Source organism: Triturus cristatus, chromosome 5_1 (genome assembly GCF_964204655.1).
Source record: "Triturus cristatus chromosome 5_1, aTriCri1.1, whole genome shotgun sequence".
Taxonomy (NCBI): Eukaryota; Metazoa; Chordata; class Amphibia; order Caudata; family Salamandridae; genus Triturus; species Triturus cristatus.
Window position 1 is genome coordinate 292,694,770 of NC_140587.1, and position 26,961 is coordinate 292,721,730.

General features: G+C 47.3%; 1 protein-coding gene across 3 annotated transcripts in view; it reads right to left on the reverse strand.

Moving 5' to 3' along the window:
* NSMCE2 (NSE2 SUMO ligase component of SMC5/6 complex) overlaps nt 1-26,961 on the reverse strand; it is a 683,358-nt gene that overhangs the window by 447,901 nt on the left and 208,496 nt on the right. For all 3 annotated transcript variants that reach the window (XM_085604965.1, XM_085604964.1, XM_085604962.1), the window contains exon 5: nt 2,268-2,421. In XM_085604965.1, coding sequence (XP_085461091.1) covers nt 2,268-2,421 — 154 coding nt within the window. The remainder of the gene's footprint in view (nt 1-2,267; nt 2,422-26,961) is intronic.

The window sequence follows — 26,961 nt, forward strand, 5'->3', positions numbered from 1 at the left end:
CCTCAACTCAGAAGGAGTAGAGATAGAAAATCATTACGGGACGATTGGGAGACATACTGGATAAGTCATTTGAAGGCTATGACATCTCCTGGACTTAATGAATAAAAATAAAAACTGGACAGGTTTCATTTAAGTTGGTGAAAAACAAATTGTGACGGAAATGGTGCTGAAGATCAGTTGGAACATTCTGGGAAATGTTCTAGTCAATTGTAATTAAAGAGTTAAATTATACTGACACGAATGGTCTAAGTCAAATAATTGAGAAATATATTAAAAGGGTAGGATGTCTAAAAGGATAGGCACATTTGTCTCAAAACACCAGAGCATGGACCGCAAGTATTAGCAAATATTTAAAGACACCGACGTGCAGGTATATAGCTTCAAAAGCATTTGGTACCGAATATGGTAGAATCAAAAATAAAATAAATGTATGAAACAAATAAATAAACGTATGTAACAAACAAATAAATTTTACAAAGACAACTTGTCTATTTTGGTACACTTACTACTAAGCACATCTTGAACTAAAAGAATGAGCCACCTTTCCTGTACTCTCATATTAGAAAACAAGCCTGTAACTTCAATCCTTTTTATATTTATTTCATCAAGAGCTTAATTGTCTGCATGTGTGACTATGCCGGAGATAAACATCAATGCATAATCTGTTTATGAACCAAATGCATTTATGTAACTGTATGAATTGTAAAAATCAAATTAAGAATTTGTTCTTCTTGTTCCTTTAACTGTGTTGGTGAATTAGCTATTCTGCTGATGAGGACTAATCTCAGAAATATAGAGGTGTTGATCAAATGTAGTCAATATAATGGTTATATGTTAATTAAAGAATGAAATTCTTAAACAACGTCTAAAAATATATGAGGGACACCAAGAGATTTAAAATATCAAAGAATTAATAGATTAAAAAAAGATTGAGCTACAAGAAAAGACATTTGGAAGGAGGTTGATTTTTTAAAAGCTTCTTCAAGGATCCTATCTTTGGAAACGGTGGCTGTGTGACTTGGGTGGATAGGATAAAACAACTACATTTTGAAACTTAAGAGTCAATAAAGGTCTTTCAGTGAAGACTACAACTTAGCAACTGGACCATGTTTTCTACTGGAGATCACAAATACAATGCCATATCCTTCGATTTTCAAGCTGTCACTCCAAAGTGTCTCTTGAGAACCTTTTGGAAATTTACAAACAACATTTACAAAGCCTGAATTTGGTATTTTTAATACTAAGTGACAAGTGATTCCCTTTTCATACTCTAAAGCTATAAAATGCACTATAATTCCCTAAAGAAATATTCATATTTTTAATAGTGACTATTTCTTTAACATAGCTCTTCCTATTGCAGTGTTGTCCTTTCATTAAAAATATGTTACAGTATGTAATCTTCACCTAACAGGATTGTTTTGTTTAGTAAGGACTTCTTTAGGTTACAAATGAATGTATTAGAATGCTTGGTTTTGCCTTACTAATGATGAGGCACGTGAAATTATAACATATGCTACTTTTGCTAGCATTATCAACACAAAACTTCTTGATAAACAAAGTTACCGTACTTAATCAGAATGGAATCCTCAATAGAATATTTGACGAATCACTTAAAGATTTTTGCAGGACTCATTCAAATTAAAGATCAAGCTATCTACTGTTGCATTACCATGTGATAACACACAAAATGGTCACTTCATTTGTAATGGGGTTCAGAGCCATCTTTGCTCTTTAGTGTTCCAGGCAGGTCAGGTCAGAATCAAAGAAGTGAACGGGCACTCCCTCTTAATCCAAGACTGACCTATAAACATCTAAACATGAAATATTGTTGGCACCTGGCACTACAGATGTATACAAGCTGCAATCTGTGATTATTCCTGATGTCATCAGTAAGAAAGTACGTCACTGAGCATCACCCTGCATTCCTCTTGACCAGCTTCAGAGGCCCATTGGAGGTCATATTAGGTTAAAAACTAATGCTATGTAAAAAGGGAACAATACTTGTATTAATTAGATGCTGGGAGAAACTGCAACAGAAGAGCAGGGTCATAGCACTGCCAGGATATAATTTCTTATCAAACGTCCATTTAAGGTGCAACCAAGAGTAGTTACAAGTAAGCAACATCAACACAATTTCACATTGAAGATCCATTTGAAACACTATTAATCCATTACAAACATATATAAAGTATAAGCTACTAAATAAAAACACAATTATACCAAATAAGATAATGCATTCACCAGGCATGTGAAATTGTGACACTTACGCTGTTTCCCTGTTTCTCTGAGCTGTTCCTTGAACTGTATGAACTTATCATTTCTTTTCAGATCCAGGTCAGTATTTCTGCTTTGCAACTCGGCCAATCTATCTTTCACCAGTGCTCTTAAATCCGGTATCTTTTCTAATTGCTCTCGTCTGATCTGTAATAATACATAAATTATGTACTCATTTATAAATAAGATTTTTACAACATTTTTATAGCATGATCAAACGTGTAACAAATTACTTTGTAGCTGATCAGATAAGCATTGCAACATGTACATGTAAACCACTAGATGATGCCTCCAGTCCCATAACCCAGACAGGTTTTCTTTTCAGTTATGCCAAAACTCATAAATGGAATACAGGATCAGGAATGAAGAATCATATTGACATAGAAGCAGCTAGATATTTAAATAACATGGAGCATACATACATGTCCAGGTGTTTCGCTTATACACCATAATATGTATTCCAATGGCCCACGTCTAAAGATAATTATTAGAATGGCCACAACTGCCATAATAGGCCCATTCTGCAGACATGGCCGAATCCATAATGGTGATCCATGCAATAAAATTGTTTTCTACTCTATTCGTCGAACTCTGTCATACACTCTGGAGCAGGGACACAGTCTAACATGTAAAACTACAACTGCAAGAATGGAGGTAGAGACTTGATTTGAGAAGGAGTATCTCATCAACCAATGAATGAGTATTGTCTCCCTGTTCCACAACTCTTTAGTTACATGCACAATTTTGAATCATTACTTAGTCTTCCACAACCGCCCTGGAATGTGAATTGTAGTTGCATGCTAGATGTGTGCTACATAATAGAAATTTGCCTAGCACTGTAAAGGATAAGTTTCAATTCTATTAAGGACACGGAGGCGAGGATTATGCTAGCCTTTCTCTACTTTATTAACATCAAAAACGCATAGCAGCCAGAAAGACGTATTTTTAAGATCTTTGCTTCTAATAAAAACAAAATGTGAATAAAGAAAAACAAACTCCCATAACACCTAGGGAGGTATCCAATAACATAGTCCTTTCATTGTGTCCATAAACCATAGCCGGTACATAATCCTTTTACTCTGTCCCTCCTCTTTCTTCACGCGAGTCACGCAAATCCATCACTGGTCCTGTTTTGAACAGTCGTTTCCTAAAAGAGCAGAGACCGCGTAAGGGTTTCAAGAAAAAACCCAATCCAAAAGTACAATGTTTCAACGATTGCACACGAGAAAAAACCACTGTAACAAATACCATTTTCCAACCAAGACTGGTAATCTTATAAAAATGAATCTGTTACTTACCATCATATGGGTGGGTTTGCACGAGACCGTGCTCCGGGTGGGATAATCCTTGCCTCCATGTCCTTAATAGAATTGAAACTTATCCTTTACAGTGCTAGGCAAATTTCTATTCTATGTCAGGACCGGAGGCTCAGGTTATGCTAGTTTAAAGCTTACTTACCACTAACTGAGCAACCTCTACTACAGGCTTGAAATAAAATCTCTTGAAGGTTGAGTCCGAGGACTAATCTGCCGCCCGCATCAAGTCCTCTAGACGGGTCCCCAAAGAGAAAGCTTTTGAAGCCATTGCGCCCCTTGTTGAGTGGGCCCCAAAGTGTTTTGTGTCAATGCCCGCCTCTTGCATGACCCAACACACCCACCTGGCTATAGTGGGGGAAGAGCCAGCTTTGTGCGGTTTTTGTAGGGCAATAAGAAGTTGGCGCTCACCCAGAGGTCGCAACTCTTGAGTTATTTCTTCATATGCTTTGAGACAGCCCACGACACAAATTTTTGGGACATCTGGAAAGGCTGGATACAAATCTGTCCGAGTAAGTGATTTAGTGCGGCGCCCCACCGTGAACAGTACTCCGTCCGGGGAAAAGACTCGTGCTGTAAAGTCCAGTGCCCGGACATCCGAGACTCTCCTGCAGGAGACTAAGCATAGAAGCGTTGCTAGTTTGGCAGAGATTTCTTTTAGGAATCAATTTTTATTAGGTGGAAGTTATAGCAAATGGACACAGCTTCCTGCCTACATCCATTGCCCGGCAGAGCGAGTCAGAGGCAGCAATGATACACAGCGTTGACGCCCACAACCCGGAGGCATGCCGCGTGTCGAGTAACGCTGCAATGCAGTGGCTTGTATCTTCCAATTATGAGAGAATGAAGAAAGCAAACAGGAAAAGAAATGCCAAAAGGTGAACAATACCAACACAAAATCCCTCCCAAACCCAGTGTCCCTCCCCCACCCCTCTCCGCACCAGTTATTGCCTTGCCATGGACATCAAGGCTGTTAGTCATAGGTCCGAGATAATGTCATGATTACACTGCTTGTGTCTGGTTGTAGGCTCGCTTCTCTAGTGGGAGTAGTTTAAGAATCTGTAGATATTTAGGGCAAGTCATCTCTCTCATATCGCTTGGTAACAATTGCAACAAGCATTGGCATAGCCAATAGGTCTCGCTTTTGGGACCTTATAAGTATTTAGTTATGCAGCACAATATCCTTAGTGCATCAACATCAACTGTTGCATGGCTAAACACTTACAAGGTCCCAAAGGCGAGACCTATTGGCTATGCCAATGCTTGTTACATATTCTCCCTTCATTGAAACAAGAAAAAAAACATGATGGCACGTTAGCCATTTCCACACAAATTAGCTCTGCCAAACAACTCGCCTGTTTATTAACTGGCAGTAAGGAATAGAGCCAAGGTCATCTCAAAGGCTTTTCAAGCCTCTGGCAGCCGAAGTCTCCCATTTAATGTGGCATTTTTCGGTCTGGCTATAGTATATATTTTACTGAATAAATACGCTTGAAGTGTCCCAACCAAGAGAACACCCCACCATGAGCAAAGGCCGCCTTCAACAAAGGATGTGATGGGCACCTCTGACAAACACCGCAGTGACGTGGTACATGCACGCAGAAGCCGCACACGTGGGGCAGCTGCAGGAACAAAGATGCTAAGAATGGTCACTCCATGGATTATTAAACTCACTTTCTGAACCTTCAATCGCCTCTCTGTGCCTCACTCTAGGACCAGGACATACCGGAAACGCCTGTGCCGCTAAGAGGGGAAATCCTCACACCTCTGGAAATGGTGCCACATTAATGAAATCCGAATCTTAAGCCTGGCCTAGATGTACGGCTGCTGCCCGTGCTGGGGCCTGTGCTCTGCAGGGTCTCGAGGGACAGGGCCTCTCGTAAGTGCTGCCTGTGGAAGCTAGAAACTGCATCTGCAGAGCTTAGCGGGTGCCAGAAACGGAGGAAGACGGCAGACCCAAGAAAGAAGGAGAAAAAATATGAAGGGAAAAAGGAAAAGTTGCTTAAGAGAGGAGGGATGGGTAAAGAGGAAAAAAAGATGGGTAACAAATCAAGAGAGGAGCTAGAGGGAAAGACAGCGAACCTGAAAATAACGAAATGGGAATGGAAAAGGGCCCAAGGAGAATACGGAACAGAAGAGAAAAAACAAGCAAAGTTGCTTAAGAGCGGAGGGATGGGTAAAGAGGAAAAAAAGATGGGTAACAAATCAAGAGAAGAGCTAGTGTATTTACTGTTGTGCTAGCAAAGAAACCTTTGACCCATAAATGAGGCTTTCTTATTTAAAATCAAATGTATTTCTGCTATTATTTCTCGCAATAAAGCATTAGTTTATTAATACTTGAATATCTGTGTTCTTGTACCATTGCGACCTCTAGTGGTAGGTGAGGCATAACATACAAAGCTTCCAGTGCCAAAATTCGACAGGTATCCAGAATATTTACAGTATCTATTCATAGGCATGCATACAACTGAGAGGCAAGGATGCAGACACACTCACACGCATACCATTGAGCCAGGACAGAAGTCATGTCTTACAATTGTGCTGTTTTGTGGCACTTCACCGACAAGAACTCCACAAACAAAATGCATTATTATTAAATGTAGTTGTTTGATAAAAACACATGCTATTAAAAAACACTTTTCTCCACCGCGCTTCACTGCAGTGCCAGAGCACACAGTAACATCAAAATACAAACAGGGATCAGATTCATGCACAGAAAAAAAAATCAAAACAAGCAACAAAAAGACACGAAAGCGAAAGTGATCGCGATGACGCGCTCTGTGCTAAGCACGCGAGGGATGCGCGCGCAGCAGTGATTGGAGAGGCGATGAATCCAAAACAACATGTCAGGCGCAGACGTCGAACTCCACTGGGCTAGGATGACCTGTCGGGCCGCCAAGAGTGCCAGTGCTATTTGTCGACCCACGTATGGATTTCAACGGGAAGATTTTGGGATGTGAGAGGCCAAGGAGTGTATTCTGGGACGCGGGGCAAGGAAATCGCAAATGCAGCGTCAATGTTATTGAGAACCTCTGTCCAGTAGCGTTCCAACTTTGGACAATGCCATAACAGGTGAGCCAGGGTGCCAGACATCCCACAGCCTCTCCAGCAGAGGTCCGATTTGCTTTTGTCCCAACCGTGGATGCGAGCTGGGGTGTAATACCAATGTGAAAAAATCTTAAAGGCGGACTCTGCCCGACAGTGTTATGTGCAATGTAGTGTGTTCTGTAAAGGATGTGTTCCCATTCTTTAGGAGTTAGCGGCCGGCCTATTTCTGTTTCCTATCGCACCTGTGCCCGTGTGCGTTGCCCAGTGGGACGTGCAGTAAGCATAGCATACAGTTCCGATATGAGCCGGCGGTCATCTTGTTTGCGGAGCAGCCATTTTTCGAACGCTGTGAGGGGCCTAGACATGAGAGCAAAGTTAGAAGGCCTAGTGATCCAGTGTGTTAGTTGACAATATGGATATTTATCCTTTGCTAGGAGGCCATAACCCTGCTTGAGCTGCTCGAAGGGGACCACGCCCTCCACGCAGAATAGGGAACTAACCCTTTTACAACCTTCCTCTCGCCACCTCTGGAATACTGCAGATACCTGCCCAGGTGGAAAATCGGTGTTGTCCACAATGGGGGTCATCGGCGAGGGAAAGGAAGTCCAGCCCCTCGCCGTAGCCACCCTGTCCCAGACCCTAAGCATCGGACAGGTGACTGGGGATGAGCAGAGGTCCCAAGCCCTGTGTTTGCGTGGCAACCACAGTTCCCTCCAAATGTTGACACCAGCTACAGACTCGTCCATGAAGTTCCAGTGCTTGCTGGATAATGGTCTGTTCCATTCCACCAAGTATCTGAGGCATGCCGCTTGATAGTAGCTCCCGATTAAGGGTAGTCCCACCCCTCCCTGCGATTTCGGACTAGCCATCTGAGTAAGGGAGAGATGTGGCTTTTTCCCCTCCCAGACAAACTTATTGACAAGGGCCTGCAATTGCTTTAGCGCTCCGGGTGGGGGAGACAAAGGGAGCATTTGAAATACGTAGAGGATGCACTGGAGTATCGTCATTTTCACTGCTGCAAGCCGTCCGAACCATGCTAACCGCAACCAGGCGTCCAGCGACTTGGGGTTTTGATCCAGTGACGTCGTGTAGTTGAGCGAAACTGTCCGAGCAATGGTCGGAGCTAATTTAACACCCAGATATACTATGTCCGCTTGTGTCCACTGGAATGGGAATTGTAGCTGCAAACGGTCTACCTCTTCCGAAAGGACTGTCAGATTCAGAATGTTGGATTTGCCCAGGTTAACCTTAAACTCTGAGACATCCCCAAACGAAGAGAGGTCAGCGAGCAAAGCGGGCAGGGTTGACTGCGGCTGTGAAAGGGAAAGGATCACATCATCTGCATATAAACTTATTTTGTGGGTGTCCGCTCCGAATTTCAAACCCACTATAAGCTGGTCGGCTCGTATGCGCTGGGCGAATGGCTCCATGTAAAGTGCAAATAAAAGCGGGGACAGGGGGCACCCCGACGAGTCCCCCGGGAGATGGGAAAACACGTTGATCTGCTACCGTTGACCCTCATTTATGCGTGGGCGCATGGTAGATGCGCCGGATCCACTTAATGAAATTCTCCCCGAACCCATAGCTGCGCAGCACCGTGAATAGATAGTCCCATCCTACTCTGTCGAACGCCTTTTTGGCGTCTATCGACAACAGGAATGCCTGCCTACCGGATCGCTGTATACTATCAATGAGGTGGAGAAGTCGCTTAGTGTTATCTCCACCGTGCCGCGTTGGTATGAACCCCGATTGGTCCGGGTTGATTAAGTCAGCCATGAGAGGATTCATTCGCACCGCCAAGACACCCGCAAAGATCTTCGCATCGATATTAAGGAGAGAGATAGGTCTATAAAACCCACACTCCGAGGATCTTTCCCGGGTTTCAGTATGACAGAGATTGCTGCCTCCGACATAGAGGGCGTCCCCCCCCCCCCCCCACCCACTGCAAACAGGAATTGAACAATTTGGTTAAAAAGGGAGCCATCTCCCTGCAAAAGGTCTTGTAGAAGGACGCCGAGAACCCGTCTGGGCCCGGCGATTTGGCCAGTTTCAGTCTTAGAGATGGCCGAGATCACCTCCTCTATGTGGTTCTCAGAGTCTATCGCCTCCGCTGAGGCCTTGATGAGGGACGTGATGACACAGGTGTACAGATATGTGCTGGGGTCATATACCGGCGGGTCTTGCCCGGTATAGAGACTGTTATAGAAGCTACGAAAAACATCTACAATTTGTTCATAGGCACTCTGTTCCACCCCAGCATGGTCCTGCAGTGACTGAATCTGGGTCGCCTGCGTTCTAGCTCTCAGTCTATGGGCTAGCATTTTACCGCACTTATCGCTGCTAAGGTAGAATTTGTGTCGGAGGTGGAGAAGAGCGTATTCCGCACTGTCAATGTCTAAGTGCTTCAACAGGCGTCTGCGATTCTCCAGTTCCCTCCACACCCGTGGTGCACCGGTGCGCCTGTGGATCGATTCCCCCACCTCCCTCTCGAGTTCCGCGCGCTTCTCCTTAAGCAGTTTATTATATGTCACAGAAATGGCAACAATTTCTCCCCTTGTGACAAGTTTCAGGGCCTCCCATACAGCTGACAGAGACGCAGAACCCACGTTGTTATGGGACAGATAGTATAGTATGGATTGTCTGATGCGCTGCACTGTAATCTCGGACTGTAAGAGGTTCTCCCTAAGTCGCCACCCAGGGGGAAACGCTCGTGAGCGCTGCGCGGGCATATGGACTGAAATCAGGGCATGATCGGAGAGGGTGCGAGGCTCTATCGTGGCTGTGTGAAGTTGTTGCTGTAGGGAAGTAGAGGCCAGGAAGTGATCTAATCGTGCATACGTTTTGTGAGAAGCAGAGTAGTAAGTGTAATCGCGCTCAGCAGGGTGTAGCGTACGCCAAACATCATGTAGACCATTGTCCCTTAACCATTCCCGCCCCGATGGGGTGAATGTCCCGGACTGCTGTGTGCGCTGACCCGACCCATCTCGTTCTGAATCCATTAAAAGGTTTAGGTCCCTTCCTATCAAAAGCGCAGCGTCTGGAGATGCAAGAACCTCTGCGAACGTCGTAAGAATGAAGGGTTCCTGTTGCATGTTAGGGGCGCAAAGCAAATCTATGGTGAAGTGAGTCCCGCCCCATTGCACCCTGAGCGCTGATAATCGGCCCTTTATCTCTGCAACCGTGGATACAACTTTACCTGGGAAGTGAGCCCCGACCAAGATTGCTACGCCATTCTTTTTAGATGGCCCTGCTGACCAAAACTGCTGCGGGAATTGCCTATCGCTCACAGTGTCTTTGGAAAGAAGGTGCGTTTCCTGAAGGAGACATATGTCACTTCCAGCGTTTTCAAGGAGGGACAATACTGCTGCTCTTTTCACTGGATTGTTGAGGCCCCTAACATTGAGGCTAACTACCTTAAGGTCCCTCCTCATTGAATGAGTGTGATGCAACGCCGGCTGGAGGCATCGACCATTCGGCTAGCAGACCCTAGCTGACCTATGCATACCCGGACTAAGCTGCGGAAGTAGGGCTGACTGGTGCGGAGCCCCAAAACGAAAACCCCAAGCAAACCCAACCCTAAGGGAAATACTCAATAACAAAATAGTGAACGAATTTGGAACATGACTAAAGTCTGTCAAGATGGATGAAATCCGGGGGATCGTGGCCTGGAGAGCCGCCCAGTCTAGGGCCAACCTGAAACTAACCCACCCGCCAGCGAAAAGGCTGTCAGTTAGTTTCATAGGACAGTCCTGCACGTCCGGCCGGCACCCATCTTGACGCCCATTCCGGAGCCATCAGTGATATACCTCATGGTGTGGCTGGACCGGCTAATGATTGCGACAGAGGCGATCACCGCCTCACGTTCTTTGTCCCCAGTGGCCTGATCGGGCTTCACAACAGCCTTCATCTTCCCCACTTGTTGCCACCAAGCTGAACGGCGGGCGCTGGAGTCATTCGACCGTACTGCTGAATCCGTCGCAGGTGTACCTTTCAGACCGAGGATTTCCATAGCTTCGGGCAGGGAGCGGATTTGTTGCAATTTCCCCCGGTGTTTAAAAATAATGCGTAAGGGGTGGCCCCACGAGTATGGGATGCCTTGTTCACATAGGTGAGTGGTCACTGCCTTGAATTCTCGCCGCTTGATAAGCGTGGAAGCTGCCAGGTCCTGGAATATGGCCGGTGTGGCGCCACGGAACTGTATGGGTTGGGCCTCTCTAGCTTTTAGAATGAAGCGCTCCTTCAGTTGAAAATCGTGAACACACACGAGGATATCAGGCGGCGGTGCTTTGTTACCACAAGGGAGGCCCACTCTATGGACTCAATCCATTCGGATGTCGACCACGTCCTCCACCCCCAACACCTACTGAAACAAGGCTCCAACGTAGGCTTGGAGATCATCCCCCTTCCTCTATCCATGGTACGCCCCTGATTCGCACGGTGTTCCATCGAGAACGGTTCTCCAGGTCCTCAGCGTGGGCCTGAAGATCAAGGTGCTGCTCCTGAAGGCGCAGCATATCTTGTTGCAGTTGGTGGAGGTCCTCTTCCCTATTAACATAATGCTCCTTGAGCGTCGCCACCCTCTCACCAATTTCGTCCACATCGCGACGCACCTCTTAGGTCTGCCGCGAGCTGGCCCCTGAGCTCCTGAATGTCCTCTTTTATAGCAGTGAACAGTTCTACCATAAATGCCTTAGTGGCAGGGGAGTCATCACCGTCCATCACTCCGTAATGTTCCTCACCTGGCGTGGTGGATGAGCCGGACAGCTTCAGGAGTAGTTCTTTCAAAGATTTCTCCCTCTTGGCCCGGGCCACTGCCATTTGTGCCCCTCCGGTAGCTGGTTCCAGCCTCCAGTACCAACCACAGCGGCCACTTCCAGCGACCAGCCCTAGCCTGAGGGCAGATGATCTGCCGTCTGGGGCACCTCCCGGACTCCCTGTGAGGCCAAGTGTGCGCTTGTCAAGCGCACCCTGCAGTGGGCCGCCGCAAGCTCCTAGGACAGTAAACGCCACAAGCCTCCGTACCTCTGAGCCCCGGTGTGTTACACCAGTCAACAGGGTCGCGTTGCCGCCATGGTCTCAGGGGCACACGCCAGCACAATGCCCAAAATGGCGGATTCGTCTGCACTGCGCTCCCATGCACTTACGGCAGCCCATAGAGGTAAGTCCACCCCCAAATCACACTCCCTCTGCCGACCCACGGACCGCCAACACCCTCTGCCAGGTCCAACCGCCCTAGGTCCACCTTCTAAAGCTAGAGTGGAACGGAGGACAGCGCCAGCCACTCACCAAGCAAGCATGCTCGGTTGATCGGTGAGTTCTGTCCATGCTGGTCAAATCCAGGAGATCTCCAAGCACTCTCCCCGCACCGTCCACTGCAGCAGCTGTACCAGTGCGGTCGCCCGGCTTCCGGCCCCCCTCGGAGCACCACACCGGCGATTGCTGCGAAATGGCGCCCGTGTTCTGCCACGGTGCCAGTCACCGCACCTCCCCGGTTGCACTGCCACTCACTGCAGGTCCGCAGGCACTGATGCGCAGCTCCACGCTCGCCAGAACGTCTTCAAAGGCAGGGCCGCCGACCACCGTTCGCGAGTCGCGCCCGTCCTGCACGGCCCCGGGCTGCCGCTCCGATCGTGCGCGGCTCAGCCCAGGCCTTTACCTTGCGGCACGCCGGGGTCTGCTCTCATGGTGTCGCCAGGCAGAAGACACACCCCGGGGGCTCAGTACAGTGCTCCGATGCCACCCCAAGCAGAATCTTAGTGCGGGGGGCCCCGGAACAGGCGCTTGCACAACACTGAAGTTCGGCGGTGCCAGAGGGGGACACAATTTCGTGTCCTACCGTGCCACCATCTTGGCCACGCCCACCCCAGAGATTTCTTTTAGAGAAAGATATTTGGCTGCTGTGACAGTGCGGGACATGTGGAAGCCTATGACTGTACCGAGTGGTGGACTCCGATACCCGTCTCACCCCCTCTTGTAACCCCACAGCAGGAGGAATGGTTCCCCTTCGTGGACCAGAAGCACGGGTCAGGCCCAGGAGGAACTGGTCCCTTTAACTGGAGCGGCTACGAGACATTGAGCCCGCCCTCCCCTGACGTCACCGAGTGGGAGCAGCCAAAACAGGAAGAACCTCGCATAGCGTCGGACGGCGTTTTCCGGAGGAGTGTTGGTGTGGAGCAGAGTGAAGGCGAACGAGGAGAGTAGCGGACCGAACGAGAACGAGGAGAGGAGCGGACCGAACGAGGACGAGGAGAGGAGCGGATCGAAGGAGGAGGAGGGGAGACGGACTTCGAGCGGCCAGGAGGCCCGGGATCCCGTGCATCGCCCAGCCACGTTCCCAGGGGAGGAGCGTGGCTCGGTCAGGTACGTGACCGAGTAGCGGGCTGGTTAGGCAGAGAAGGCAGACCGCCTGTGTAGGAGAGGTTTTCCCTGTGTTCCCTTCCTTTAGTAGACACTTGATTAGGCACGGCGTGGGGAGCGCTAAGGGGTCAAAGCACTGGTGTTATAACTTCCTCACACCCGGTCCTGGAATTAGGGAGAAACTATAGTAAAACGGTCACCTGACATCGCCTCTCTCTTTGTTTCTTCCGGTTGGGGGACCACCTTTTCCCGGGGAGAACCTACCCACAAGACGCCTTGCGGAGATTAAGAGCCAGGACTGTCGACAGGGGAAAGGAGTGAAGAGAGTGCCAACGACGGAAGCCTCTGGAACTGTAACAGACCTAGAACTCTGGCTGAGAGGGGAAAGAGAAAGAGATACTTATCAATAAAGCCTAGTTTGAAACACCATTGTGTCCCGCCTGTCCCTGACACCCCGTTACAGCTGCCAAGACAGAAAAAGGTTCAGGACCAAATTGACGTCCCATAGAGTTGAGTAGCGAGGTTCTGGGGGCAAGGAAAGACGGATACCCCCACAGAAGCCTGCAGACCAAAGGGTGTTCCCCCACTGGAGCCCTATCAATCGGACTGTAACCCGCAGAAATTGCTGACCTTATTGCATTTATTGAGCGGTACGCCAGACCCTCCGTCGCCAAGGCTGCTAGGAAGTTCAGAATTGGAACAACACCTGCGACCACGAGATCCAAATCCCTTCGAAGACACCAACGAACCCATCTTGTCCAGGCAGACTGATAACGTTTGGTGGTGTTATCTGTCCATGCCATTGACAGGAGAGTCTCAGCGGTCCAGAAAGACCCGGAAGCGCCCATCGCTGCATGAACATCATCATGCCATGAGCTGAAGGGAACCTTGGATTACCAGATGGTGCAGTACTTTGTCCGGGTTCAGAAGAAGGTGAGGTAACAGGGGGGAGTAGGATTGGAGAATCCCAAGAAAGTTGCAGAAGAAACAGAAACCAAACTTGCGATCTCCAACACGGGGTCACCATCTCGGCCTCCTGGCTGCGAATTTGGGCAGCCGCCCTCATAATCATTGAGTATGGAGGAAACACGTAACCTTTCTCTTGACTCCAATCCTGGAGAAATGCGTCCGTGGCCAAGGCCACCGCATCTGGTCTCCAACTGAAAAACCCTAGGACTTGGTGATCTAGATGTGACGCAAAGACGTCCACTGAAAACGGCCCCTACAGGTTCTCCAACCACCGGAAGACCAGAGGATCCAGCTTCCACAGGCTGGAATCGTGAAGGTGCCTCGAGTGCCAATCCGCCACCTGACTGTCTTTGCCCGGAAGGTACTCTGCCATCACCGAGATATGATGGGCCCAGCAAAAACCCCAAAAGTCTTTTGCCAGGTTCGCTAAGGCCCGGGAGCAAGGACCTCCCAAGTGATTGACATAACGGACAGCGGAAATATTGTCCATTTTTAGGAGGACACATGAGAGCACAATGTTCCTGGTCCATCAATGAACCGCAAAGGAACCAGCCAGGAGCTCTAGGTGGTGGATGTGGAGATTCTGCTCATCTAATGACCAAACGCCTCCTGTGGAGAAATCCACACATCAGGTGCCCCAGCCTGATCTGCTAGCGTCAAACTCAATGATCAGGTCCAGAACAAAGCCGAATATTGCTCGGCGGTTCCATGCTTCCATGTGGGTCAGCCACCACGGTATCTCCTCCTTCGCCTCAGTAGAGCAGTACTGACTGAGCGTATGCCAACCCTCTCCTGAGGTGGTGAGCTTTGAGGCGCTGGAGGGCCCGATAATGCAAGGGTCCCGGAAAGATTGCCAGGATGGAAGAGGAGAGAAGGCCCACCAACCGGGCAATCTGCCGGAGGGACGTGAGAGTTTTGGCAATAGTTTGACGCAACTCGTGCTGGATCTTGGCCATCTTCCGAGACAGAAGATTTAGGGACGATTGGATGGTGTCCACCACAAACCAGAGAAAAAACACCTTCTAGGAAGGAGTAAGGACCGACTTATCTGCGTTGATGACGAACCCCAGTCCTTGCAGAAGTGAGACAGTTTGCAGGAGCTGCCAGGATAAGGTCCTGGGACACTGCGCCATGAGGAGAATGTAGTCCGGGTACACAATCATGCGTATGCCCTGGGCCCTGAGGAATTCCACTGCCAGGTGAAGCACTTTGGTAAACCACCATGGTGCTGAGGAAAGGCCTAACAGAAGGGCAGTGAATTCGTAGATTAGATATCTCCAGCAAAACTGAAGGAACCGCTGGTGAGGGGAGTGAATTGGGACTACCAGGTAAGCATCCTTCAAGTCCAGATGCACCATCCAGTCGGATGAAAGCAGAACGTCCCGGAGGAGGTGAAATGGCGGTACACCAACCACCCGTTGAACTCTGAGGTTGATAACGGGGCGACGTCCCCCATCCACTAAGAATATGTTGCTTAGAAAACCGTTGGGATGCAGAGCTGAGCGACAGATGGCCCCTTTGCAGAGCAGTGCGGTGACTTCCCCGTTAATCAGTTGTGCATCTCGAGCTGTGAAGCAAATGGGACGAGGGTAACTCTCTTGTCGAGGATGGTCAAAAAATGTATGTGAAAACCTTGAACGGTCTGTAAGACCCAAGTGTCAAACGTAATAGCTGCCCAGGCGTCTCGGAAAAAGGCTAACCAACCCCAAATACGCTGGTCTTGAACCCTCCGCGGCCCCTGAAACGCTGGCCTCTTGTCGGGTGGAAGTTGTTATAATCGCACTGGAGTTGTACTGTCTGCGACTGGAGCCTTGTCCCCTGGGGGGGGGGGTTTTGTTGGACGCCCCTGCCTCGTCCGGCCCCGTGGAAAACCTGTGGGTTTATATTAGATTGGGCTTTATCTAAAGAGGTAAATGTTGCCACAAATTTTCCAAATTCTTTTACAAAGGGGTCTCCAAAAAGACCCCCCTGTGCCACTGCGCCAACCTCCAAGGAGGATAAATCCCCGAGCTTGGGGATCAACAAAGAGCGGCGACGCTCAGTTGACAGGGCACAGTTCATGTTGCCAATAAAAATAATGGCACGCTGAGCCCAGTTGGACAACACCTCCGGTGAAATAGGGGATCCTGCACAGGAAATAACATCACATGTTTTCTGCTAAAACCTCCTTTAAAAGAAGCAAGCAAGATGATGACATTTCCAGTCATGTATCTGCACAGAAACTGGCATCACTTCCTAACTTTTCCCTACTTCATTCAACTCTTCAGGGCATCCCTTCACCGGACGTCCCCATTAAAGGGACGACACAGACAAGGGCACTTGGCCAGGAAGGGTGTTTGGCCAGAATCCCTGTTCAAGTGAAACTTACAGCACCCAGCACCACATACTGCCATGATCACACCCAGATGTAGGCACCCCAGACACTCACATAGCACTTATATAACATATGGACCCAACTATATGCACATCCTAACACTCACCCTAAGACTATAGAATACATATTCCATCTCATGCTCATTAACCCTCTGCTGTATACAACACACCAGACATTGCAGACCTCATCATCTATTACAGGCTTGATTTATTTATTTTTATTTATTCATAAAGTTTTATATAGCGCGAACATGATCCCGAGAGATATCAGAGCACTTTACAATTGAGAGGAAAGGAAGGTAACTGTTGCAATACATGTGTCAAATAGGAATACAGACAGAATCACATATCAAAATTGAACTCGCAGGACGATACACACAGCTGTGAAACCCATTTGGCAATGTGTCCCCCCTCTTACACTACCCTGTGTGTATGTAGACTGTTTTCACCCACTGCCCCCCTTCAGAAGCAGTCAAGGAATGCTTCCTAAAATCCCTGCTGCTTTTTTGCGCCCAGACATAGGTTCCGGGAACTTCCGGCCCAAGTTCCACTATGAATTGAAGGGAAACAACAGGCAAAACTGGTACAAACGTAACGCCTATAAAGCAAGAGAATGGGGGTGAATGTGCCGAACAAATGCGATATGAACACTGACACATCGACACCGCGGTGACAATTAAAATAAACACAATAGTTATGTGTTACACTTACATGAAACTATCCTTTTGTGCATGCCCTGAGTTATTCGAGACAAAGCAGAAAGGAAATGAAAGGATTTCTCTGGAAACAGCTTTCTGAGAAAGCAGAAACTGTGGTGAACTCTGCTGTACTACACGTGACAATACAAGTCTTACTCTGGTTATCTTGGTACTAATGACAGAGTGTAATGTGAATAATACGGTAATAGATAATTACAGGTTGGGTAATAAGGTGGCACCTCATTAAGAAACTGGCAACATTTATATAAGCCTTTTCAAGGCGGCGGCCGTGTAGTGCCACTTCCTGTGCGCATAAAGCTAGTGTTTTTAATAATATTTATTATTTTTACAGCGCAACGTACACCTTGAGTGCCATTTTAGCACTCGGAAAGGGAGATGCATGATGTCCTGGAAAGACTTATGTATTAAATAGTTTTGAATTGTACAGAGATTCAGAGTAGGGTCCATTCCATCGTTTGCGACCAAGTAGGCCAAGAAGCATCCAAGTGACCGGACATTTCTAAAAGTAAAGAGCAGCCTCAGATCGCAGGCAAAGAGAGGGTCTTTATATTGAGACGCCTAGCTTAGGCAGTGACGACCTACGCTGTAAAGTCTTGGTGCTGACCGACAGGGGGCGCAGCCTTCAGGTGGGTGATACAGGATCAGATTCGTTTACCCGCGTGACCCTGCGCATTGAACACTTTGCTGCTTGCACACCTTATTACCTGTCAGCCCTTTGGGTGGTCCCTCCTCATCATTATTTATTTTGTCCCACTTTTGCCTCAAACCCTGTTTGAATTTTTCCTTTTTGGGAACCACCAGACTATTTCGTGTTGCTACAGATTCAGGGAACCATTTTAGCTACCCCTGAAACTTCTGTCTGAGGGCCTGAAGCACAAGATGGTGGCCACCTGTGACATCACCAGCATCCACTGGAACCTACCAGCACCTTCCAGAACATTCCAGGAGATTCCAGAACTCTGTGACAGTTGGAGGCGGTTTAGAATGTTGGGAGGTTAAGACAGAGTGTTGGCAGTTGGAGCTGGCAGTTGGCACCTGACTGGTGAAGAGAGAGGAGCACAACAGTGAAGGAGGAAGGAGTGAAGCAGCAGGGGTGGAAACTTGTGCCTGGAGTGGGGTCCATAAACCCACCCTTGATACTTGTCCCTACTGATGGATCCCAGCCTATAGCCCTGTGTGGGAAGAAGACAGAAGAAACTTATCCTAAGGACCTGGACAGCAGGAACAGGCCTTAGAACCAAGAAAGCAGCAAGATCCTGACCTGGAAACTGGTTTCCCTGGAGTCCGGCGTCGAGTAGCCTGAGACCTGGAGCCCGAGGTGGAGAAGCGGCGCTGACTGAAGTAGCAGACGTCGTACCCGGAGCCGCCTGAGGTCGTGAGAGGGCGCCGACGGAGGTCGTGAGGAATACCAGAGGTCGAGGAGGGAGTGAACCGAGGTCGAGCGAGCGGCGTCATCGGAGGAGTGAAGTCCGCCCTCCGGAGTCGTCGGAGACCGAGGTAGAGGAGCACCGGAGGTCGGGAGTGAGGATCGCACTCCGGAGTCGCCCGGAACCTGTGTGGAGGAGCACCGGAGGTCGGGGGTGAGGATCGCACCCCGGAGTCGCCGGAAGTCGACATCGAGGCCAGGCCGGCCGACGTCATCGGAGCCGAGAGCGCCATCGGACCGGAGCCGCCCGAAGTCGACATCGTGAAGAGACTGCCCGACGCCGTCGAATCGGAGGTCGAGATCGAACCGAGGCCACCGACATCGGACCGGAACCGCCTACCGGCGTCGTCAAAGAACTGACATTGTGCCGAGGCCGCCGAGACCGAACCGGAACCGCCTCACGGCGTCGACACGACTCCAGCGGCGTCGGAACATCAGAAAAAGGGCAGTAAGTGGAGTAGAGGGCGCCTAAGGCCCTGTGGAGACCTGAGAGACTACTCTAAGGGGCTAGGGAGGTGCTGAAACCAACCTGACTGTGCCTGGGGTGAACTGGGACTAACCTAGAGAGGTTGTGTGGAGAGAGAAAGCCAGGGCACTGGTATTCCCCCCTTTGATCTACCTCAGTTTAGGCCTCAGCCTTGTCCCAGCCAGGGAGTAGCCCCCCTCAAGCCTTCCACAACCCTACAAGCTGTGCCTGGGCCAAATCAGCCCATAAGAATTGAAGTGTCATCTGATTATATGAGGGTTGCTGTATACTTTTAATTATTTATTGGGGGTACTGTATTTATTGAGTTTTTACCTATTTATTGCTTCACTATATTTATAGGTCCACAGGACTTGATGGTGTACAATATTTATTGGTACAGTATTTATTGCCTCAAAGTATTTAATTGTCTGTATATATTGCACTTGTATTTATGCCCTGTTATTTATGATCACCCCTATTTATTTCATCAAACAGCCAATATTTATTTGACCTGCACTAATTGAAACTTGTATATTGTGATTGACCTATTTATTTTCCCAATCAGCAACTAAGAGAAAAAGATAAAGAAAGAATATTTTCATAATTTTTACGGTGTAGAGTCGTTTTTGGAACGGATGCACGCATGGTTATTGTATGGGTATATTGTATGCTTAGCACTGCGCCTGTTTCCTGACCACTCGAGCCAAGCTACCACAGTGTGTCCGGAAGACCACCACCACCCTTTCTAGTGTGGGAGTGGTTTTCCAACACCCACATAAGACTCCTGTAATGGTCGAGCCGGGAAAGGACGGGCAGGGATACCCTGGTATGATATCTGAGGCACAACTTTCCCTCAGACCTTCACAGCAAACAGATGAGGCCACCGACTGAACCTTCGCCTTGAAACAGCTCCTCATCCAGGAGGATTCCTACAGGAGGACTTGGCATTATCCTGCCTTGCACACTGCGCATAAAACCCCCCTTAAAACATAAAGATAAGAAACAAAGGCACTGTCTTCTCAAAATAGCTGTAAAAGGTAACTTATCAATCCACATCAGTGTGACATAGAATGCTTGGTGCGCGGAATATCCCAAAATAGAGGGGAAATAACAAACTGAAGTGACAATTCACAAATCATTTGCACGTGTTATGGCAGTTTTAGATACCAGACATTAAATATGTTGTCAGAAAAATAAAGTATGGGTATTCCTACATGGAGCTTATCACATTCCCATCCAACATCCCCTATTTAGAGAAGCAGAACTACGGTCCGCTAGTTTTGAAATAACCTGTATCCGTGGTGCTTAATGCTATGACCCAAAATAACTCTCCCTATAGCAGGTCTATAGATTCTCTCAGAGGTCCTATAGTTTGACCGGGCTTATCAACCGAAAGAGAAAACAAGGAGAGGCAGCCGAACTAACATAAAAGCTTGACAGCCTCAAGCAGAAACTGGTTACAACTGGACAATAAGCACAAGTCCATGTCAGAATCACTACAATATCAACGGCGTATCTTTATCTGAGGGATTCAGAATATTGAGATATGTATATTCAGAACACACATACCTCCTTCTGTTTGAGAAAGCCTGCACTCGAATCCTGTGGAAATTGACATTTTATTTACTGGCCGCACACGTTAACAAGTACAAGTTTCGGCTGTACTTTGAGCCTTTATATAGGTTGATAAAGGCTGCAAGTACAGACCACACGCGTTCCTGTTAACATGCGCTGCCAGTAAATAAAACGGTGATTTCCACAGGATTCGAGTGCAGTCTTTCTCTAACAGAAGGAGGTATGTGTGTTTTAAATTTAAAGAGGAGTGTGTGGTATTCGCCTCCTACTTGCACCACCGGCGGTCAGGATGTACACCAGCAAAGCCACATATAGTTTTATATATCGCGAACTCGAGTTGAAGGTATCAGAGCGCTTTACATGAGCACCAGTTGCGTTACAGACGGACACGTTCATTTTGTTAGGCACGGGAAGATTAGGTGATTTGCCCACAATCACAGGTTTTTGAACGCCCATGCAGAGACTCAACAAGTTCCCTAGCATTGATCGCTCTAGCGGTTAGGCCGCATCTTCAGAAATATTTTTATATATATATATGTATGTAGGTAGGTATGTATGTATGTATAAAAAAATATTATCAAATCCCAGGTTCATGGATTACTCAGACTCTCCTTGATCAAAATGCATAGAGCCAACTCTATATTAACTACTTTCCACTATAACTCATGCGACCGCAATCCTCTGCTGATGACGTCAGATATTACATCACTGATGACATATGTGTCTTTCTGAAAAATAAATATTTGTAATATATGTATAGCTAAAGATTAATGGAAGAAGACATGGGTAAATAAGTGTCTAAATACAGTGATGTAATATCTGACGTCATCAGAGGATTGCGGTCGCGTGAGTTATAGTTGCCTGCACTAACTATAACGGGGGAATTTCATTGGTTTTTTACGAGTGAAATGTCCAGCTAACTATAACATGTGTGAAACCTATGGTTTTTTAAGTGAATTTGCAAGGTTTTTTAAATGCTAATTCGTAACTATAACGTGTGTGAAACCTATGTTTTTTTCAGTGAATATATATATATATATATATATATCACTGAAAAAACCATAGGTTTCACACACGTTATAGTTAGGAATTAGCATTTAAAAAACCTTGCAAATTCACTTAAAAAACCATAGGTTTCACACATGTTATAGTTAGCTGGGCATTTTCCTCGTGAAAAACCAATGAAATTCCCCCGTTATAGTTAGTGCAGGCAACTATAACTCACGCGACCGTAATCCGCTGCTGATGACGTCAGATATTACATCACTGTATTTACACATTTATATACCCATGTCTTCTTCCTTTTTTTTTTAGCTATACATTTTTTTTTTTTTCTGAAAGACACATATGTCATCAGTGATGTAATATCTGACGTCATCAGCAGCGGATTACGGTCGCGTGAGTTATAGTTGCCTGCACTAACTATAACGGGGGAATTTAATTGGTTTTTCACGAGGAAAATGCCCAGCTAACTATAACATGTGTGAAACCTATGGTTTTTTAAGTGAATTTGCAAGGTTTTTTAAATGCTAATTCCTAACTATAACGTGTGTGAAACCTATGGTTTTTTCAGTGAATTTGTACGTTTTTTTAAATGCTAAGTTACTTTACGCCGTTCGTGCCGTGCGCGCACGGTGCGCGCACGGTGGGCACGCGGTGCGCTTTGCGCACCCACTTCACGCAGTTCGTTCCGTGCGTGCACGGTGAGCACGCGGTTAGTGCCGTGCACGCACGGTGCACTTTGCGCACCGTGCACGCACGGTGGACACGCAGTGCGCTACGCGCACCGCGCGCCCACGTTACGCTTAATGGGCTTACGCTTAATGGGCTACGCGCACCGTCCGCACAAGGAGGACACATGATACGCTTTGTTGTTAAGGGTTTTGGCATAGAATGTTACGTCTTAAAAAGCCATGCACGCACACTGCGCTAGGAGCACAGGGGTGACTGACATTGCAAGTTTATTTTTAAGCATTTACACCGTGCACGCACGCTGCGCGAACCTCGCGGAAATTTTTTCATTACTATAGTGCGCGCACGTTACGCGCACTCGGCGAATTCCCGAAAAAATTTACATTTTTTTAATTGCCCTTGGGGGACCTCTTGGGACCCCTTGACCCCTGCTAGGGGGTCAGGAACTGTCCAGCGTGCCCCCTTTACATGTTTTTCTCCTTTGTGTTTCACCCCCCTCTCAGTGCGAGAGACAAAATGGCGGCCGACACTTCCTGGTTTCGACGGATTCGAATGTTTACTAAGATGTAACAACCAATCAGAAGTGCGCTCGCGGACGGCCGAGTGCGCGCACCCTGCGCGCACGCTGCGCGCACGCTGCGCGCGTATAGATATATATATTGATTTAAAAGCTATTTTCTCAGAAAATACTGAACAGATTTACACTAAACCTGCAAAAGGCACCAAACGGACGTTAGGCCTACCTCTCTGCCAAATTTCACGTAATTCTGTTCGGGCTGTAGCTGCGACTAAAGTCCCTATGGAAAAATCCATGGGGAAAACGTGTTTTGGGACCCCCCCTTTTTCTCGGCCCCCGCTTGACGAATCACCCCGAGACTTTCAGGGTAGGAGCGGAGCGCCCCATTAGTTTTGAAAATTTCGCGAAGATTCGTCAATCGGGGACAAAGTTATTCAAAATAGAATTTTGAGATTTCCTATGGAAACTCGGTCCTAACTATAACTATCTACTGGCGACCGCCAGTAGATAATATATATATATATATATATTCCAAAGCACTTGTCTGCTCCAGCCCTCTGAATAGGGTGGTACGCCTCACCGCCGCATATATATATATATATTCAAAATACCAGTTTGCGATCTCTCTGCCTCTTAGTGGTGGCGGTGAGGTAGCGAGCCTCTCGATATGCACCAAATTTCTCGGATATTATATCCCAAAGAAGCCGAGCCCAGATCCGTCAGCGTGGTTGCAAAAGTTTATTTAATTAAATGGCAAACACTTGCCCGACGCGCTTCGGAGCCAAGTTCCTTTGTCTCGGCTTTGCACTGTCTTGTCATCAAAGATGTTATTTCAGATGTTGTAGTGATGTTATCAATGATGTCATTGAAGATGTCTTGATTGATGTAATATAGGAGGTAATTAGCAGTGCTTGGCAAGGGTGGGACTTATAATTACCTTAGGGCACGAGTTATAAAAACTAGAGATAACTATAACTGGAAAATGTCAGTGTTTATTTTTAGTTTAAAACGTTAGGTTAAAATGTCATTGCCAACATAACTATAATGTCACTTTAACCTTTGTTTTTTTCAGTGAATATATATCTGTAACATACATTACTCTTAAGGGAGGGGGGTCCCCCTTCCAAGCCCAAATCGGCACTAGGGTCCCACCCATCCCTGGGGCTAAAAAACTTTGGAGGAGGCATGGGGAGCCTCAGATCCACAAACAGCCCAGCAGCGGGAGATCCAGAGTTCCCGCAGCCCTAGACGGCTCCCGCACTAGAGAAGGCTCGCCGAGTGGCAGCAGCTACTTCTGTTTTGTCCCGACTGGTGGGTGCAATCGCAGTTCCCTGCTAGAAAGAGCATGGGAAACAGAAGCGTGCTCTGGAAAAACACTGTCCTGGGGTGGGCTCCCTGGGACCCAGTTATAGAGATATGGGGTTCCCGAACCCATTGGGCTCAGGTTGGGTAGAGGGGCACGTCTCTGCCCCTAAAAATAAAGTTTTTGTTACAAGAGGATGGGGTCCCCAGGGCATATTTGGGCTCAGATAGTGGGGACACAGGGCGTCCTCCTGTCATGTTTCCAGTCATTTTACCGCCCCTTAAACTGATGCTCCTGGTGCTGTAGTTTAGATGTATGTATGAATGATACACACGTGTTCGCCTTCTAGTAGCCAAGTGTGGGGCTAGTGGTGAAGCCTTTTTTGGTTCCGGATTCCCTGGGAAGTCAGCAGCGCAGGACTGGACTTCCGGATTACTGAACATATAAACCCTTGTCCTCCTGCTTCATATTTGATTATGTTTCCACGGTCATGACTATCCTCGTCTGACACTTGCGACGTGTTGAAACTGCATTTCTTGTTTCCCTAATGGAGGTTGTTCTGACTACAATTCCAACACACGCAGTGAGGAATGCAAAAACGCACGGTCTACTTTTTTACATTTTTGGGCCCAGGGAGTGGATAACAATGGCTATTGGAGCAGGGCATCCCTACCCTGTCCTATTATATTATTTAAATTTAAAAAAAAACACTGCATGACAGGGAACTAAGCCCTTGAATCCTGTAATGGCTGCCAGCAACATTTTTCTTCATGTTGCTGGCAGCCAATCAGAGCCTTGCTCCCACTGAAGCAAGTTGGCACAAGGTTAAAAAAAAAGTGCGCTGAGCCAATCAGAAGCACTCTATTTTTTACAACTGGATTTGATCTGCTCTCACAGGAGTCCCTTGAACACAACCATCCAGATATAGAAATATTTTTGGAGTTTAATATCTCCAAAACTACTGAACGGATTTATACCAGATGACAAAAAGCACGCTTTCTGGACCAAGATCTAGCGCCTTCCAAATCTGGTGTAATTCTATGCAGCTTCTTAAGTCTATGGAAAATGCATGGGGATTTTGCATTTTGGGCCCCAACTTTGTCTCGCTCCCTCTGCTTGACGGATCACCCCAAAACTTTCCATGCACAAACTAGGAAAAAAAAGAGAAACTTTGTGGAAAGTTTCGTGGAGATTCGCAAACAGGTTCCAATGTTATTAGCAGAACGAAAAAGGCATTTCCTATGGAAACACTGACCTAATTAGAACTACAAAGTGGCGACCACAACTGGGTAATATACAAATATATATGTGTGTAATTTCACATGCTTTTTTGTTATTGGTATTTACCCTTCCATCTTCGTTTAGGGAAAGAGTTGAAAAGGGATTTTTTAAGGCCTAAAGAGCGCTTGTCTCTGGATGTGAAACAACTCATTATTAATTAGTACTGAGGCAAGGATGAGGCCTCTAGAGTTGCAAGACCTTGTTAAAACCTCCTATACTAATGAGCATATTGTATTGCAAGAGATATCAGTATGCCCACAAGCATGCCCCAAAATTCTCCTGGGTCCAACTTTGCTGATAGTGTGATCCGTTAGCGTATGGTGCTGAGGGCACGGTTATGCCGCTCGCAAATTCTGAAAGCAACGCCTCACAGTGGGTAACGGTGGTTTCAGCCTTTTCTGATTTTTAATAGTTAAAAATCGAGTAGACACGTAGCAATCTACTCGGTCTTATCCGGGTATTTGTGATCATCACAATAGCAATGACTTGCATGGAAAGCATTTCCCATGTGTTATGGGTGGTTGAATAAGACCTTGAAGGAAACAGGATATGCCATCACAGGCAGTCATCATTTAAAAGTGAGAAGAGACAATAGCAGCAGCCATTCACGTTGTTTCGACCGGAGGGTAACCTGACACAGGGGAGTACCATAGCTAGCACACAAGGAAGGGCGTGTTGTACTCGTATTCTTTATTTTGATTAGAGACCGGAAATGCCCTAAACGAGCGTCTTTGGGGACCTGTCGCACTTTCTCTTCATCCTTCACAGCATACACATGCTTCTTAGGTGTGGCGCCGATTACAGTCCTGCGTGAAGGCACGTGCTGGTATTTCATTAAAGTGAATGTTCATCGTGGGTAGCAGCAAAGCACACTGCGTATCAACCCCAGCCGCAGCTCACGTGTAATGAGCGCTTGCAAACTATTCTAAGAAGGGTGTAACACACATCATCTGTTTTGTTTCACAACAAACGCTTTACATTGCAACACCGCTCAAAAAGCAATCTATCCTTTTTCAGTTTAATGGCAGCCTAACGAATTAATTAAGCTCATCTCCATCCCACAGTCATAGGAGACGAAAACATCGGCTCACCACTTACAATATTTTGGTTGGAAATAGTTATTTGAGTGAGGAAATCGCCGTGGGAGCCCAACGCATCTGGGTGTTGCGTAACGCCGGTAGATTGCGGCTCGTGAGAACGTGGTGCACGTGAATCACCGCCGCGCGGCGTTCGACTCCATGTGCTGCAACAAGGCCGAGCAGCAGGCATGCAAGCATGTTTCTGTTCTCAATTAAATCCCCGATGGTTGGAGCCTCGCTTAGGCTTGGGGCGGCGTCTCTATAGGGGGGCCGGATGGGAACCGTGCCCCAGCTCTACTTGTCCTGGCCTCCTCTTGTGCCGCCACACCACCACACGCACAGGAACTTATGAATCAACAGTAATCCCTCCATCCTCTTTTGAGTAAGGGTCCAAGGGCCTGCAAGTCCCCACTGAGCATTGGTGCTGCCATCGATATTACATCACAAAAGTCATAGGGAGTGTAAAAATCCAAGCGTTTCTCAAAGATTAAGTGAAGCAAATGAGCCATGTCCATCCAGCAGGAGTGGTGCAGGTGCAGTAGGTAGCCTATAGTGCAGTTTGGAGCACG